This window comes from Squalius cephalus, assembly GCF_949319135.1.
Source record: "Squalius cephalus genome assembly, chromosome: 1".
Lineage (NCBI taxonomy): Eukaryota > Metazoa > Chordata > Actinopteri > Cypriniformes > Leuciscidae > Squalius > Squalius cephalus.
This window is the reverse complement of record NC_137122.1, coordinates 39,492,660-39,508,706: the sequence shown is the minus strand read 5'-3', so window position 1 is coordinate 39,508,706 and position 16,047 is coordinate 39,492,660. Positions and strand designations below refer to the sequence as shown.

Sequence of the window (16,047 nt, the reverse complement as noted above, 5' to 3'; positions counted from 1 at the left end):
ACTCATTTTGAGACTGGGTTTTAAAAAAAAAATATATATATATTTCATGCCCCCTCTTACTCGCATGAGATCACAGCAATAGCAAACCACAACGATCCAATCAATTCCTGATGGAAAAAATCAAATTCTGTCCTACATTTCTCTTGTTCAAGAAGCCATTCACTCTGATATATATATCACTAGAAAAGACTATCGCAACTTTCATGTCATGCCGACTTTAAAAGTTTTTTATACACAAGAACATGTAAATGGCCCATAAAACATGACTGGCAGCTGTAATGTGCTGCTCACTAATCAAATACACAACTTTGTGACATTGCCCATATTAATTTGACTTGTTTCACTCGTGGTATCAGACTTTTGATGTGTGTGATGGTACAGCAACGTAGAGGGTATGCAATAATCTCAGTGTGGCTGACAATGAAAGTGTGCTGTCCCAAGTCAGAATCAACATGTATATTATTTAACTAGTGTAGGTTTTTAATATATATATATTTTAGATTTGTGAAGGAATTTTATATGTAAGTGCGAGCTGTCACAAGGACATCTTGTCTACACCGGACGCGAGCGACGCAGCTAAAAAAAATACAACTTATTATAAACAGTGATTCTGTCTACACTGGATGCGGCGCAATGTGAGCGACAAATCTCAGACAGTAAACTGATGCCTCGTTCTGTTTATGACGCACTGACACAAAGGACAAATGCTTTGCAGTGAGCGCTTTAACAGTCGCGTCCGGTGTAGACACGGTGTAACACAATGCAGCACACACACACACACACTGCTGATCTGAGAACAATGTTCAGAGAGATCTAAGACCAAAGCTTTGACCTTTTGTGCTTCAAGGAATGTGCAGTTCTGTGTTCTATGCAGTGTTCTGCACGATACAACAAAATATTGTTGTTTTGTAAGACATGATGCATTGGTTTTTGATCTCATCAGGCCTTCTGATTTGCTAGAGCATGTTTTTTAGTATTTGCTCTGCAGGCAATTCCTGCAGAAATCTAGCAGGCGTGTCCCACAGAGCTGACACAGTGTCTCTGGGAAAAGCAACACTTAAATGCTCCTCTTGGAATAGCTCGCTTTACTTACTTACTCGACCGTTCTCAAGCCAAGTAATAGTGAAGGTTCTCCTGAGCTTTCTGAAACAGTTTCTGCAATTTTCTGTGGAAAGATGATGATTGTGATAATCCTAAATGGAGTGTGGACTTGGTCTTGTGAATGCACTCCACTGTAAAGAGAAAAGATTTCTCATAAATATGCAATTAGTTCTTGAAATAATTTGGAATCATATACTGGATGATCTTATGCTATGTATTACATATTGCATAAAGAAAGTAGGAAAACTGTATTGTGACAGTTTTTATTGACATTTGAGCTTTTAAGTTTTCTCTTGCAATTTTCATTACTCTGATGCAATATACAGTGTCTCATTTTAATGGCAGTCACATGACAAAATATGAAAATATTCTTTTTTTTTTTTGTCTATAAAGATTAATTCATTAAATAAATTTCAACCATCATTTCAGTGTGCTTATTTGTCCTGAAAATAATGTCACTATGAAAAATAATAATATACAAAAATCTAGTTTTTGGCCTCATTCTCTCTCTTTTTTCTTGGTGGGTGAGATTTAGATGTAAAAATGCGTTAAAGTTATGAGCTTAGCTTAGGGTTCATGGTGGCAGCTTCATGCTTATATTCATTGTCTGACTAGTAGGCTAAAGTCTTAGCAGAACTCTAGCCTGAGCCTGTTCCCTTCTCTTCATAAACCTTTATACCCACACTCAAATATAAAGACCCAAAACAGTATGAAATTCTATGTTAAACTTATCTGATGATCATCTTTATTGGTGCGCTTAGGGGATGGTTATACTGTACACTCATTCCAATGTGTAAAATCCATTCTCATTCTCCTACGGTTCAGATATTGGTGTCTTATACACCATTCATTTTTATGAGGTTGGTTTTAGGACCCAACATTCAGATGCATGCACAGACATTCAAGTTTGTGTAAGTCGTTCATCCCATGAACTTTTTGCATGGTATGTTTCAGCGTGTTCTTAGAAAGTTTGACAGTATCGAGTCAGGGTCATATTTCATGCAACCTTTCTTACAGAAAAAGCTGGTCATGATGGTTACAAACATGTTCATATTGGCGGTGGATCTTGTAATGGAATACAGGAACAAGAGCAGATATGTGGGCAGCAAACAGCCATTAGGAGCGTGTCTACACTCCCAGGAGTGGCATTAAGGCATTATGGTGAAGAGTTACTTCATTCCAGGAGAGTCTCTCCTGCTCGAGTCCTTATTCATCCTCTAAATCTTTAAACAGTGATGCTCTTAGACTTCATTCCACAACTGTAGAGCCAGACTGCAGTGATACAAGAAAATATGAATTCTGCTGAGGTTTTGTGACCTTCAAGAATCTAGGAGGTGTTCACTCACTCATACAGAGCTCTGCAGTGTGGAAGCGAACTGAAAGATATTCATTTTCAAAGAGAGTTGCCACATTTCTAGTCACTTGAGTGACTTGCTCTTTGGTGATGTGAGTCGAGCGACATGACGACAAAGTTGAGAAAAAAGTTGAACTTTTTGCAAATGAGTGTTGACTTTCAGACACTGTTGTCAGGTGTAGGCAAAACAGAGATGTATGAAATAATATATATATATATATATATATATATATATATATATATATATATATGTATATATGCTTTTGTGTCAGAAATTGATGGCATTCAGACGAGTTAGCTTAAATCATTGATGTTCTTGTCCATGGTATGATGCACTCTGCGCTGGTGCAATTTATATACAAACACTTTCCTTTCCAGAATATTAAAGAAAACTGATTTGTGATCAGAGGGTTGAGAGATTGGAGCCTGCTTGTATCTAGAGCAGAACGTGTGGAGTGCTGGTGACATTGTGCGTGGTGGTGGAGTGTCTGCTTGACACACAAACGGGTCCCTCATCAGGATTTTGAGGGCACGACAAGATAGGCTCGTTAAATTAGTTCATGCTAATCGGGTTGGGGAATTAGTTAATTCTCACAGGATACCACAGTCCTTCATTTGACTGCTTCTCGTTCGTCATGGGAGGATTGACCTGACTGCAGCTATTTGAGAGATGTCCTTAAAACATTTTTTAGGTGTCTTAATTCAAATGGTTAAGTAACTGTGTTTTTGTTTGTATCTGTTTTCTCCATTTGTTATTGTTTTTAATGGGTACTGAAAGGAATTGAAAGCGGTGCATATGTGCACCTAGACTGCAAAAATCATTTTCATGATCAGTATTTTTTGTCTAATTTTCTAGTACAAACATCTTTAAAATAATAAATTTACTTCAATAAATTTACTTATTAGATTAATTTACTTAAGTCAGCATGAAATAGAGCTGCACGATTCTGGATAAAGTGAGAATCACAATTTTGTTTCAAATAGAGATCACAATTCTCCCACGATTCTGAACAGACAACTAAACTAAATAACATGTAATCTACTAGGGGTTCTTCTGACAAAATGTTAATTGCTTAATTAATAATTATTTGGAATAAATGATTAAAAATCGGTTTGAATGAATGATTCAATGACTCACTCATAATTACTTGACAGTTGTGTTCGACTTGAAGCAGCTCTGCACAGACCGGTTGTTGTATGACATCAAAGTACAGCGAGAGTGATTAGAGAGCAGACGGCATATCATTTGATGTCATACACCGATCAGTCTGCGCCGCTTCAAGTCAAACACACCTTACTTGTTTCATTACTGGATGAATCAGCAGCAATGAAAAAGGCTAATATATAGTCTTTTAAGAATAAGATCTTGTGGGTCTTTGAATCGAGATCACAATCTTTACACTTAATCATGCAGCTCTAGCATGAAATTTAAATTCACCCTATCGATTTTTTAAATGCATGTTATAGATCTTATTATCAATGTATATGCTTCATTTTTTACTTAGTTGCAATCCAAATTATTAAACCCCCATGACCTGCAAGACATTTGCTGCCGAGAACCAAATTTTATTTTACAATTCAACAAAGGGAACAGTAAAATATTATAGGAAGTTTATTAATGCACATTTGAGTGATTCTGAGAATGTTAAGATGATGAAAAATGGAAGAAAAAAAAAGTGTGCGAAACTATTCACTATTCATGTGCAAAACTATTCAACCCCCAAAAGTCAAATTTTGTGCAGAATCTTTTTTTATTCTTTATATAACATCTAATAAACGCTGCCTATAAGTGCTTAGAAGCTTCTGTCGCCTCTCTACTGCAATCTTTGCCCATTCCTTGCTTGAAAAAGCTTACAGATCACTGATAATCTTTGTTTTTTATGTTGCCACTGCTTTCTTCAATTTCCACAAAATATTTTGAATGAGATTTAAATCTGAAGAATTTACGGGCCACTCAAGAACATTCTACGACTGACCCCTGAACCAAGCTTCAGTAGATTTGGATGTATACTTTGGGATGGCTGTTTTGCAGGAAAGTCCATTAAGTCCATCACCATCTTTGCCAAAATAGCTTGGTACTTCAAAGAATTCATGATGTCCTTCATACAGTCAAGATTTCTACTTCTTGCAACAGCAAAGCACCCCCATAACAATACTGGAGCACCTCCGTGTTTGACCATGGAGATGGTGTTCTTCTGCTCATAAGCTTTGCCTTTTTTGCACCAGACACACCACAGATCCATGGGTCCAAAAAGTTCACTCCATAAATCATTCTTCCAGAACTCCACAGGTCAAATTCATTTGAGCATATTCAAGTCTGCCTTTTATGTTCTTCTTGGTCAAGAGTGGGATTCTGCAAGATATCATAGTGTTCTTCTTATATTATGCATTGAAAAGTTTTTTCCTACTTGCAATTCTTTGGAAGAAAATTGAGTTGCTCTGAGAATTGAGTTTCTCAGTTGCTCTGATCAAACATTTTATTCCCTTTAATGATATTGTGCTTTTTCTTCACCACCTTAAAAGTTTTCTGGTACAACAAATTTTAAACTTATGAATAAGGCTGCCAGCTGTGTCTCTAGGAACTTTTAGTGTTATGGAATTTGTAGTAGCCATATAATTTTTTATGTAATAAAACAGTTTGTTCTATCTAGCTTTTGTGAGAGCTTAATAATTAGGGGTTAATAATTTAGACTGCAACTGTATAATTTATTTTTACCTCATAATGATTAATCAAAATGTAATATTTAATTTATTTTTGAGTGCAATGTCTACATCTCAAAATCCAGTCAACATCTGATAGAACCAAGTCCCCATCCTACATTTGTTTTTGTTTTTATTTTTCATAATTTGTTTCACTCGGATGTACGTCACAATACGGAAGATAATATCTGTCCATACTTCAGTTTCATTGCAACCCTTAAGAAACAAAATAATGATGATAAAGATACTTAATCTTCCTTTCAGAGAATGAATATTATATTCATTTTTCTTACCCCATTGGCAAGTTTTTCTTTTTCTTTTATTGTTTCATCAAAAATTTGGGATATTCATTCTTTAAAAAACTATTTGGCAATGGTGTAAGATAAATAAACTTTATTCACAATATATTCTCTGAAAATTAATATCAGGTAAATATATTTAGTTGAGATATTTTTACTGGAAAAATCAGCTAAAACACTTGACTAGTATGAAAATTATTTTTGCACTGTAAATGTCTGCCATGCCATTGTGAAATGTGTGGGACATCTGGGCAGGAAAGCCACAGAGACAGAAAAATTGAAAAGATGGTAGGAGGACTGTCAGTGCAGAGGAGCCAGAAGACTGGAGGCAGAAAAGGAGGTGGAGAGATATTCCTCTGCAAAAGGAATGGTTTACCCCAGTAAAGGGAGGAGGGGCAAGTGTGGACTGACAGAGAGGAGGGGGAGAAATGAGGAGCGGGGAGAGGGGAGAATAATGCGAGCACTGCAGAGGGGTAATGGCAGCAGCAGCAGCGTTTCACACACACACACACACACACACACATCTACACTTCCAAATAAATGGCACGGGCTACATAAAAAAATCACGGTATGGATTCTGGCACTGAGGTGGACTGAGATAAACAGATTATATTGATTGCAGGTGATAGGAGAAGAGCCTGTGGGCTTTAACAAGAGATGTGCACCAGCTAATCAATGCACATCTATCTACAGGAGAGACAACATGACATCTCTTTTTTCAGAATGGTGACCACGCACACCGCAATAATTCACTGGCCCCTCACTTCCCCTTATATCCCACTTCCATTTCCTTATGCGCTCAGATTTCTTTTTATTTCTATATATAATTTTTTCTCTCTCTCTTTTTCCCCTCCATTACAGAACTTTGTATACATACCCATCTCTTCTCTCATTTACTGCCTCCATCATCTGTTCTCCTCGTCTTCACACTCATTTCACAAAGTCTGCTTTACCCCCATCTTCCTTCTCTGTGGTGTTTCCTCAGTGCAGCGTGTCAATGAGACTGCTGCATTAACACCAGTCTCACTATTCGCAGAGCACTTTTGCTGTTTTGTTGTAGTATTTGGCGCCCTCTATCTGTGGTACATCTCTTTGTGATTGAGAACGACCTCTGCAGTGGTCCAAACTGCATCACAGCAGCCCCTGGATGTTAAAACGCTTATTCTGTCATGTATATGCTTGATTTCAATGTTATTTTGTACCTGCTGCCAACAGCTTACGGTTTTGAGCACAGAAAGAGAATCCCAGCATGCTATTTTGATTTATAAAATCTATCTAGAAAAGGTGTCTTCAACCTTTTTCAGTCCAAGGACACTTTGTTGTATAGAAAGACCAAGCAGGGACCCTCTGTTAAATATTGTTTCAATTGAGTGTTGCATTTTAAGTCTGGCCTATAATAATGCGTGTTGTTTCATATTAATCCATTCACATACTTTATGATACTTAAGTTGCAAAGCCATTAAAAGAACTATTATTATTTCATTTAAATTTTACATGGTATATTTTAATCTGTGAGGAACAATGAAACGTTTAGTGGAACTCAGCTTCTTAAGTTTAGGTTTTGCTTGGTTCATTTTCCACAAAATTTAAGGTGCGTCCCAATTTTCGTGCTTGTGCACTATTCCATGGTAGCCATTTTGTAGTATACCAAAAATAGTGTGAATAGTGTGTTATAAATACCAACAAGAAACAGTGCACTTAAAATTCTGTGATGATGCACTTTTTAACTGAACAAACAAAGTTTGTTTCCAGATTTCCTTACGTGGCGACAGGGGAAGGGCTTTCAGACTCTGAAGCTGGACGACAAAATAATATTTTAAAAAGCTGCGGCCACATTTACTGTTGTTATGCAGGTGAAATTCAAGTCAGTTTAATAGGAATCCACTCGCATGAGGGTGAAAGATTTCGCAATGGGTTCGAGTTAGTCATGCAGAGTTTGCGGATTCCCCACATTGACAAACGTGCTTCACACATCGCTACACTGTTGACTATAGACAATGAGCGTTTTTTTGTTTTTTGTCCGCAAAATTTCACTATGTTAAATTGTTTGGTATAAAACAATAATTGGCAGAGCCCCTGTTGAAGACCCCTGATCTACATCATGTTGATGATCAGACTGTCATTGTTTTTGCAATTTTGCCATAGAAATGACACTGTAACAGTTCTTAATTTAAATAGTGATCCAATAGTGATCTCACTGATTTCTCTGTATAATATAATTGTGCTCATCTTCTCATCTCTCTTTGTGTCTTCCTGTCTCTCTCTGTGTCTTCCTCTCTCTGTTTTCAGTATGTGGCGTTCGGCTCGCTCCTGTTCATCCTCATCTCCATCTCAACATTTTGCTTGGAGACACACCAGGCCTTCAACACCATCTACAATAAGACAGAGAACGTGACAGTGGGGAACGTCACGCGGGAGGAGATTGTGTATGAGGTAGTGACTGACAACTGGCTGACCTACGTGGAGGGCGTATGCGTCATCTGGTTCACCATCGAGGTGTTTGCCCGTGTCATCTTCTGCCCTGACAAGGCAGAGTTCTTCAAGAGCTCGCTGAACATCATTGACTTTGTAGCCATCCTGCCCTTTTACCTGGAGGTGGCGCTGAGCGGCCTCTCCTCTAAAGCGGCGAAAGACGTGCTGGGCTTTTTGCGCGTGGTGCGATTCGTCCGAATCCTGCGAATCTTCAAGCTTACTCGGCATTTCGTGGGGCTGAGAGTGCTGGGTCATACGCTCCGCGCCAGCACCAATGAATTCTTGCTCCTTATCATCTTCCTCGCTCTCGGAGTGCTCATCTTCGCCACTATGATCTACTACGCCGAGCGCATCGGCGCTGACCCGGCTGACCCCACGGCAAGCGCCCACACCAGCTTCAAAAACATCCCCATTGGCTTCTGGTGGGCCGTGGTCACCATGACAACACTGGGCTATGGTGACATGTATCCAGAAACATGGTCTGGTATGTTAGTGGGTGCCCTGTGCGCCCTGGCAGGCGTGCTGACCATCGCCATGCCTGTGCCCGTCATTGTAAATAACTTCGGCATGTACTACTCTCTGGCCATGGCCAAGCAGAAGCTGCCCAAGAAAAAGAACAAGTACATCCCGCGGGCTCCGCAGCCTGGATCGCCCAACTACTGTAAGCCAGATGCCCTGGCAATGGCCTCTGCCTCACCGCACAGGATCATGGGTAATGTGCTGGGCGGTATGGTGGGCTCTGGAAGCATGGCAGGAGACTGTCCTCTTGCACAGGAGGAAATCATAGAGATTAACAGAGCAGGTGTGTGTGCGTGTGAGTGTAGCCATGTGTTTACATGTCTGTGTGTGTGAGGTCTCTCTGCACTAATAGGTTACATTTCCAACAATAAGCCAAATAAGTGCTATATTACCAACAAAAATATGCTATAGTGAGTATATTTTTGTGTGTGATGTCAGCTAGCCCCATCTCACCCATCATGAAAGTTCTGCCTGTGCTCATCACTTATAGATCTTTATAATGAACTGCCATCGCCTAAACTGGGTCTTTTATATAATCTTGTGTAACTGTCTACACACATACACGCCCAAATATTTGAGAGTAGTAATATGCAAAACTGGGCTGTCACGGCCAGTTTTGACAGGACAGGGATGTTATTATTCAAATTTATAGCAGGATTATGCGTTTCATGCGTCCCAATCAGTTTCTAAGGCTACTAGAAAACATCCCAGCCAATCAGAAGGGAAGGGAATATGATCCTGAATCAGCTTTTGGTGGATGATTGACATGGAGTTTACAGTCCTATTTGTGTGTGCAGTTTATTTGCGCACTCACTACACAAACTAATTTTCCTAATCATTATATTTGTCTTGTTTTCCAGTAAAAATATAATTTTTTAAATCCAAATATACTGTATATACCAGGGTTCACCAATCTCGGTCCTGGAAGGCCGCTGTCCTGCAGAGTTTAGCTCCAACCCCAATTAAACACACCTGAACCAGCTAATCAAGGTCTCATTAGGCATACTAGAAACTTTCAAACAGGTGTGTTGGAGCTGGTTGGAGCTAAACTCTGCAGGACAGCGGCCCTCCAGGACCGAGATTGGTGAACCCTGGTATATACACACAAACTATTGTTAAAAAAACGCTATAGACTTTTATTCAGCATGGATGCATTAAATGTATCAAAAGTGACAGTAAAGACTTGATACAAAAGATTTCTATTTCAAATAAATGATGTTCTTTTGAACATTCTATTCACCAAAGAATCCTGGGAAAAAATTAAGCAGCACAGCTGTTTTCAACATTGACAATAAGAAATGTTTATTCAGCAGCAAATCAGCATATTAGAATGATTTCTGAAGGATCATGTGACACTGAAGACTGGGCAAATTATTTTTACGATACCAATACACATTGGTTCTCAGAATTTTGACAAAAATTCTGGCAAGGTTCTCTCGAAGTTATGGACAAACGTTCTTCCAGTTGCATTAATACAATGTTCGTTCAAATCTGGACCTTAATAATGTTCTTAAAACGTTAGCAAAAACATAATTTATATATCATTCATGGTATTTTTTTTCTGAAATGTTTTAGCTTGTTTAACGTAAAAAAAAAAAAACGAAAAAAACGTTACTACTTGTTTCAGAATGTTCAGAGAACATTCAAAAGTAATGTTCCGATAATGTTTGCAAAATTATAAAATGGAATGTTCCCTTAATGTCCACATAACCAAGAAAAATAATATCAATTGATAGTAATTATTATTATTTATGACCCACCAAATGGTGCAATTTATTGGAAGACCTGATATTAAAGAACCTTATCAGTAGAAGAGTATATTGCTCAAGCAATTCTTAAAAATTTTGCTACTCAAGTAGTTGTTCTTGTTGTTAGGATTTCACTGTAAAACAAGATCAAAATACTGTTTAAGAAAATATTTTTTCGCTATACGTGTGTGTGTGTGTTTGCATGTGAAGGTGCCAGTCAGGTTGAGCCAGTGAGTTCATGCAGCCGAGAGAGCTCCGTCTGTCATTACTGTGCATAACTCAAATATACACACCCCATGCTAATATTAACATGAGGCAGATTAGTCACGACCCCTCAGATTAGCATATGCGATTTTTGATCTATAATGCAGGCAGAAGGTTTCAAATCAACAGGACTCTGCTTACCTCTGGTGATTTTCAACTGATTTCAAAACCGATTTTGTCAGATGTTTAATTAATAGATTTAACATTGCATCTTTATAAATAGGATAACTTGGACGTTTTTCAAAAAAAAGTTAAATTATTTAGGACAAGCAGCCTCTTAAGTGGATGCGAGCTGTAGTTCTTAGCTCCTCCTCTTTGTTTTGCTTTTTCATGGTGTTCTCTCAGCTGGAATTTCCCGAGGAAATAAAAGGGAGCATAATCATCCTGAGACACTTGCTGTGAAGAAACGCTTTAGCACATGTGCCCTCCTGTAGCTTCAAATCCCACACGCTCTTGACACCTACAATACTGGTATCATATCCATCATGTGTACTGTTAGTGAAGTTTTATTAAGTAGTGTAAAACTAAAATGATAAAACTTATAATTCGTCATTTGTTTGTCCCCCGTCCCCATGTATGAGTGTGTTTATTTTTTTGGTGAATGTGTGAGAGATGCTCTGATTCTGTAGCTTGATTTCTATGCTTGAGATTTTTAAAAGGTTCACCCAAAATTAAAAATCTCTCATCATTTTTTACCCATATGTCAATCCAAATACGAATACCTTTATTTCTTCAGTGGAAAGCTAAAGGTGATGTTGTGAAAAATGTCTGAGCTTCTCACTTCTATACAGTGAAGGTAAATATAGGAACCAAGGGATGTCAAGCTTCAAAAAGTGCAAATGCACCATAAAAATAATAAAATTGGTCTAAGCAATACAATAGGTTTATTTGAAGAACAGGCAGAAATTGACTCATTATTCACTTAAAAGCCTGCCATTTACTTCCATTGTATGGAAAAGAGCAGCTTGAACATTGTACTAGATTTCTAAATTCATGTGGATATTTAACCCTTTTGTTGTGTTGAAACCCCTGTAAAATGCTCAGTGTCAGAAATTTAGCATGATCATCTCACAGTGTGTTTGCTGCTTCGACCTACGTCTACTGACTAGCCAATAAAAATGAAACATGAAATGGCGCATTGATCAACGCGACCTGGTGTTAAAACTTAAAACTACTTGCCTCGAGCTCCATTTGCAAAATTAGCATGCCAAAATTGCTCAAATTTGGCCTCTTTTCCCTAGCCATGACTGTGCATATTCTCCTCTTTCGCTTCACCACAATTGCCAAAGTCAGATTCAACTTGCTCGATTTGTTTACCACTTGCGCATGCTGATGACATTTTACTCTTCTATACTAACTTGCGTCGTAGCCTACGATTCAATAGGTGTCATCATCGTACAGTCTACATACATGCCGTACCCAAGTTTATTAGATCCGTGTTGTACAGTATGATTTGTAATGATCTTATGGGATTGCTGATATCGCAGTCTGTAGCAGGAATAACACCTTTTGTGTTCCCGGTCAAAAATGACCGGCCTTTTAAAAATTGCTTGTAAATCACTTGTTATGCTATATTATCACCAAATATTGGATTCAATCTTTTTGTCTATTTGTTTTCTTTCAATTAGGCCAGGTTTTGTATTACTTTTTAACTGTAGGACTTATTTATTTGAGCTTTTGCATAATACATTTTTGACCAAAAAAGCATTATTCATCATGTGTAATTTTGGCAATATTGAAAAAGTAAGTATATTCTGTACAATTTACCACACTAGTGTGCTTTAATGTTTAACCAGGAAGTCTGTTTTGAAATGCTTTTATTTTGTACAAAATAGAACAAAATCACACTTGTGGTGTTCCTGGTCAAAAATGGCCTTTTAAAAATTGCTTATCTTTTAAAAATTACTCGTTGTGCTATAGTATCACCAAATATTGGATTCAATCTTTTTGTCAACTTGTTTTCTTTCAATTAGGAAAGGTTTTGTATTTCTTTTTTAAACAGATTGATCATAGGCCTCATTGATCTGAGGATAAAATTCATCTGTGTGAAAAAGAACAAAAGAATAATATAATTTCACCAAAAAAAAAAGTATATTTAGGGAAGTAGTTATACCCTGGGTGAGTAAAGTCAGTCAATTTTAGTCCAATGCAATAACATTAACTAGCATTTTTTGGGGAAAAGAAAAACCTCTCAGGGTCAAAAGGCCCTGAACACAATATGAGGGTTAAACACATTAAGGTAAATAAATGTTTTTTATTTAAATTTTATTGTATTATAAGTATTTTTATGGTCCTTTTAATGACTGTAATTAAATGGCTGTCAGGAAAATGAGTTATATCTGGTTTGGCGAACTTGATGTCATGACCTTTGCTATAGACTTTTGTGACATCCATTCATCACCCTTTTGTCACCACTCCAGTGTGAATGTTCATCTTCCCAGATTTCATGGTCATATGGACTGCTGTCTTCACAGATAAATATTTGTAATTCCTTCCAATGAGGTCAAATTACATAACAGTCTCTATGCCATGTTCTCCCTCGCCTTCCCATTCTCCTTTTCTTTCTATCTCTCTCCATGTCTTTAGCAGGCTTTGCCCCTTGGCTTATTTCTGTAAATTGTTGAGCAGTAACTCACGTCAGATTAGATTTGACAGCTGTGTCTGAAGCTATAAGAACAAGTGCCCCTGCAGCTTCTTTGTTTGAGTGTGTGTACATCTCAGTCTCACACTCATTCATGTTGTGTGTATGTGTGTGTGTGTGTGTGTGTGTGTGTGTGTGTGTGTGTGTGTGTGTGTATATGTATGTGTGTGTGTGTATATGTGTGTGTGTATATGTGTGTGTGTGTGTGTGTGTGTGTGTGTGTGTGTGTGTGTGTGTGTGTGTGTGTGTGTGTGTGTGTGTGTGTGTGTGTGTGTGTGTGTGTATGTGTGTGTGTGTGTGTGTGTGTGTGTGTGTGTGTGTGTGTGTGTGTGTGTGTGTGATGTTCTAAATACCCCTGCACCATTTTAATCAAGTGATGCTGATGCTCTTTTTGTAGCACATATCTATTTTTTGCTCCTTTTTATTCATCCCTTTTCATCCTTGTCTTTTTTCTTCCTTCCTCCCTGTCTTTTCATGTTACTATGACTCTCTCTAATTTCACATGCACACAGTCCCACTAATAGTCTTTTCTTTCTTTCTTTCTTTCTTTCTCTCTATCTATCTTTCAGACTCAAAGCAGAATGGGGATGCTGCAAACGCAGCTCTGGCCAATGAGGACTGTCCCACTATAGATCAGGTGCTGGGGCCAGATGACAGGAGTCCGGCCACTGGTGGGTTGGGGACAGGCACGGGCCGTGAACGCTACCCCCACGATAGGGCCTGCTTCCTTCTCAGTACCGGAGAGTTCCGCACCACAGACAGCAATGTCAGGAAAGGTATGTGGCACCCACAAACAATCGTGTTATTATACTCATATTTTCAGTCTACATTACAAAGAAAGGTAAGTTATATTATCCAATGCTTATTATTGCGTATTAGGACAAACACACATAAATTGCAAAAAACACTATAGCGAAATATATATATATATATATATATATATATATATATATATTTATACACATCTATACTCAAATATACATGCACTCAGATGCACTTCACAAAGTACATCAGAGGTATACGCATTGAAACATACTCTCCTGCATCCATACTAACAGCAAAGCTCCCTCCATCTCTTGCATTTCTCCTCATAATTCACCACATCAATCATTCTGAAGGGCGCTCATCATTAGCAAAGCTGCTACCACACACGCAGTAATAATTCAATTCGTATCTTTGGTAATAGTGTTTAATCTTTGATAATATCATGACTTTTCAGTGAACGTAATCCTAGCACAAATGAACAGATTTATCAAACAAATTCACTGCGTATGGTCAACAAGCTCTTCAAATGCTATCTATCTATCTATCTATCTATCTATCTATCTATCTATCTATCTATCTATCTATCTATCTATCTATCTATCTATCTATCTATCTATCTATCTATCTATCTGTCTGTATGTCTGTCTGTCTGTCTGTCTGTATCATGCTTGCTTTTGCTCTTTCTTGCTCTCATTCATTGATTTATTACTTCATTCTCTTTCTCTTCCTGGCCTCCCACCCTGGCTTGTCTCTGTCCATGTCTTATTCCCTCCTTCCAACCTTTCATCTTGCCCTCTTTCCTCCCAATCTTCTGCACCTCATGCTCTTTGCGACACATCCTCTTATGTCTTTTCATGTCCTTTACTTTTTTGCAATGGCATGATTAATATCTACTGCCTTGCTTTCTATACTATACATTCCTACTCCTGCACCTTTCCATTAACCTCCACGTATCCTAAATACACCCGTGTACACAACCAAATCCTACAACTCCCCCCCCCCCAACAAAAACACTAGAAGCTGCAGGTGCCAACCCAGGAGAGGAATGGTTCAAGTCGGAAGGGCCACTGCTACAGCAGGACCTCAATGCCAATTCTGCCTCTTCCTGGATCAAACCATAATGAATCAGAGGTAACACTTAAGAAAGCCACCTGTGATGCAGCGTAGAGATTAGTTGAGTACAGAAATGGTCAATATTTACTCCATACAGCATACTGCTATTTCACAGGGGATTAAGTTTATATTTCAGAAGGACACATTTACTAGTATTTGTACTAAGACTATATTTAGCACATTCATACTTTAGAGCAACTATAGATATGAAACACAAACATAGTCACACTCAGTACTTCAGTACACAGTAAAACTAAACTGAGCTTAACAGGAACAATATGCTTTTGAGTCAGGGAGGACAATGCCTCCAGTGTGTTCCGTCTGTGTGTTTGACAATTTTGTATAATATTACACTAATCTAACTCGAGTATTTTATATTTGCATATACTAAATTTTCACAGTAGCATCAATCACAGCAGTGCCAGAAATTCACTTTTGTATTAATATAATGAATCATATTACTTTTTTGAAAAATAGAAACATTCCCTATGGGACTTTTTTTTCTTGTCTTTTTTAAAATATCAGGGGCATTTCTGTAACTTTCAGTGGAATTTTTGCCCTGAGACTTGGTTAATTTCTGATACTGACTCACAACAAGCTAGTGTCAATATCTCCTGTGTCTCTCTGACTCAAAAATGAATAAGTGTTTGCTTGGACTAGCTTTAAAACCTTCACTATATATATATATATATATATATATATATATATATATATATATATATATCAAATATGAGTGATATCATTACAGCACTAGCTCCCTCATCTCTGTTTTTCTCACTCTCATTTTTACCATCAAAACTAAACTTTTGTCATTCTAATTATTTTTGCCTCTGATTGTTTCCTCAGTTTCTTTTTTTTTCTTCATCCTGTTTGTACATCGTTCACACTCTTTTCTCTTGACTGAACTGATCACCAGACACGAGTTAACGCTGCACTTTTAACCCTCAGGCCAGTATAGTTCAAGACACACTCAAGTTCACACACCCACAGATTTGAGGAAATGAAAATGTGTTAAATATGTTATTACAGGTGGTTATATGTGTGATTTCTGCTTAATTTGAGTGTGTTTGG

The 16,047-nt window shown here is 37.8% G+C and overlaps 1 protein-coding gene across 14 annotated transcripts in view; it reads left to right on the top strand.

Moving 5' to 3' along the window:
- kcnc3a (potassium voltage-gated channel, Shaw-related subfamily, member 3a) overlaps positions 1–16,047 on the top strand; it is a 67,900-nt gene that overhangs the window by 34,555 nt on the left and 17,298 nt on the right. For 10 of the 14 annotated variants that reach the window (XR_013819659.1, XR_013819660.1, XM_079856983.1 and 7 more), the window contains exons 3-4: positions 7,744–8,728; positions 13,668–13,874. Coding sequence is in view for 12 of the 14 variants with exons in the window: in XM_079856983.1 (XP_079713109.1) it covers positions 7,744–8,728; positions 13,668–13,874 (1,192 nt within the window). In the remaining 2 variants the exon portion in view is untranslated. The remainder of the gene's footprint in view (positions 1–7,743; positions 8,729–13,667; positions 13,875–16,047) is intronic. The other 4 variants (XM_079856985.1, XM_079856990.1, XM_079856986.1 and 1 more) reach the window with 1 other exon arrangement.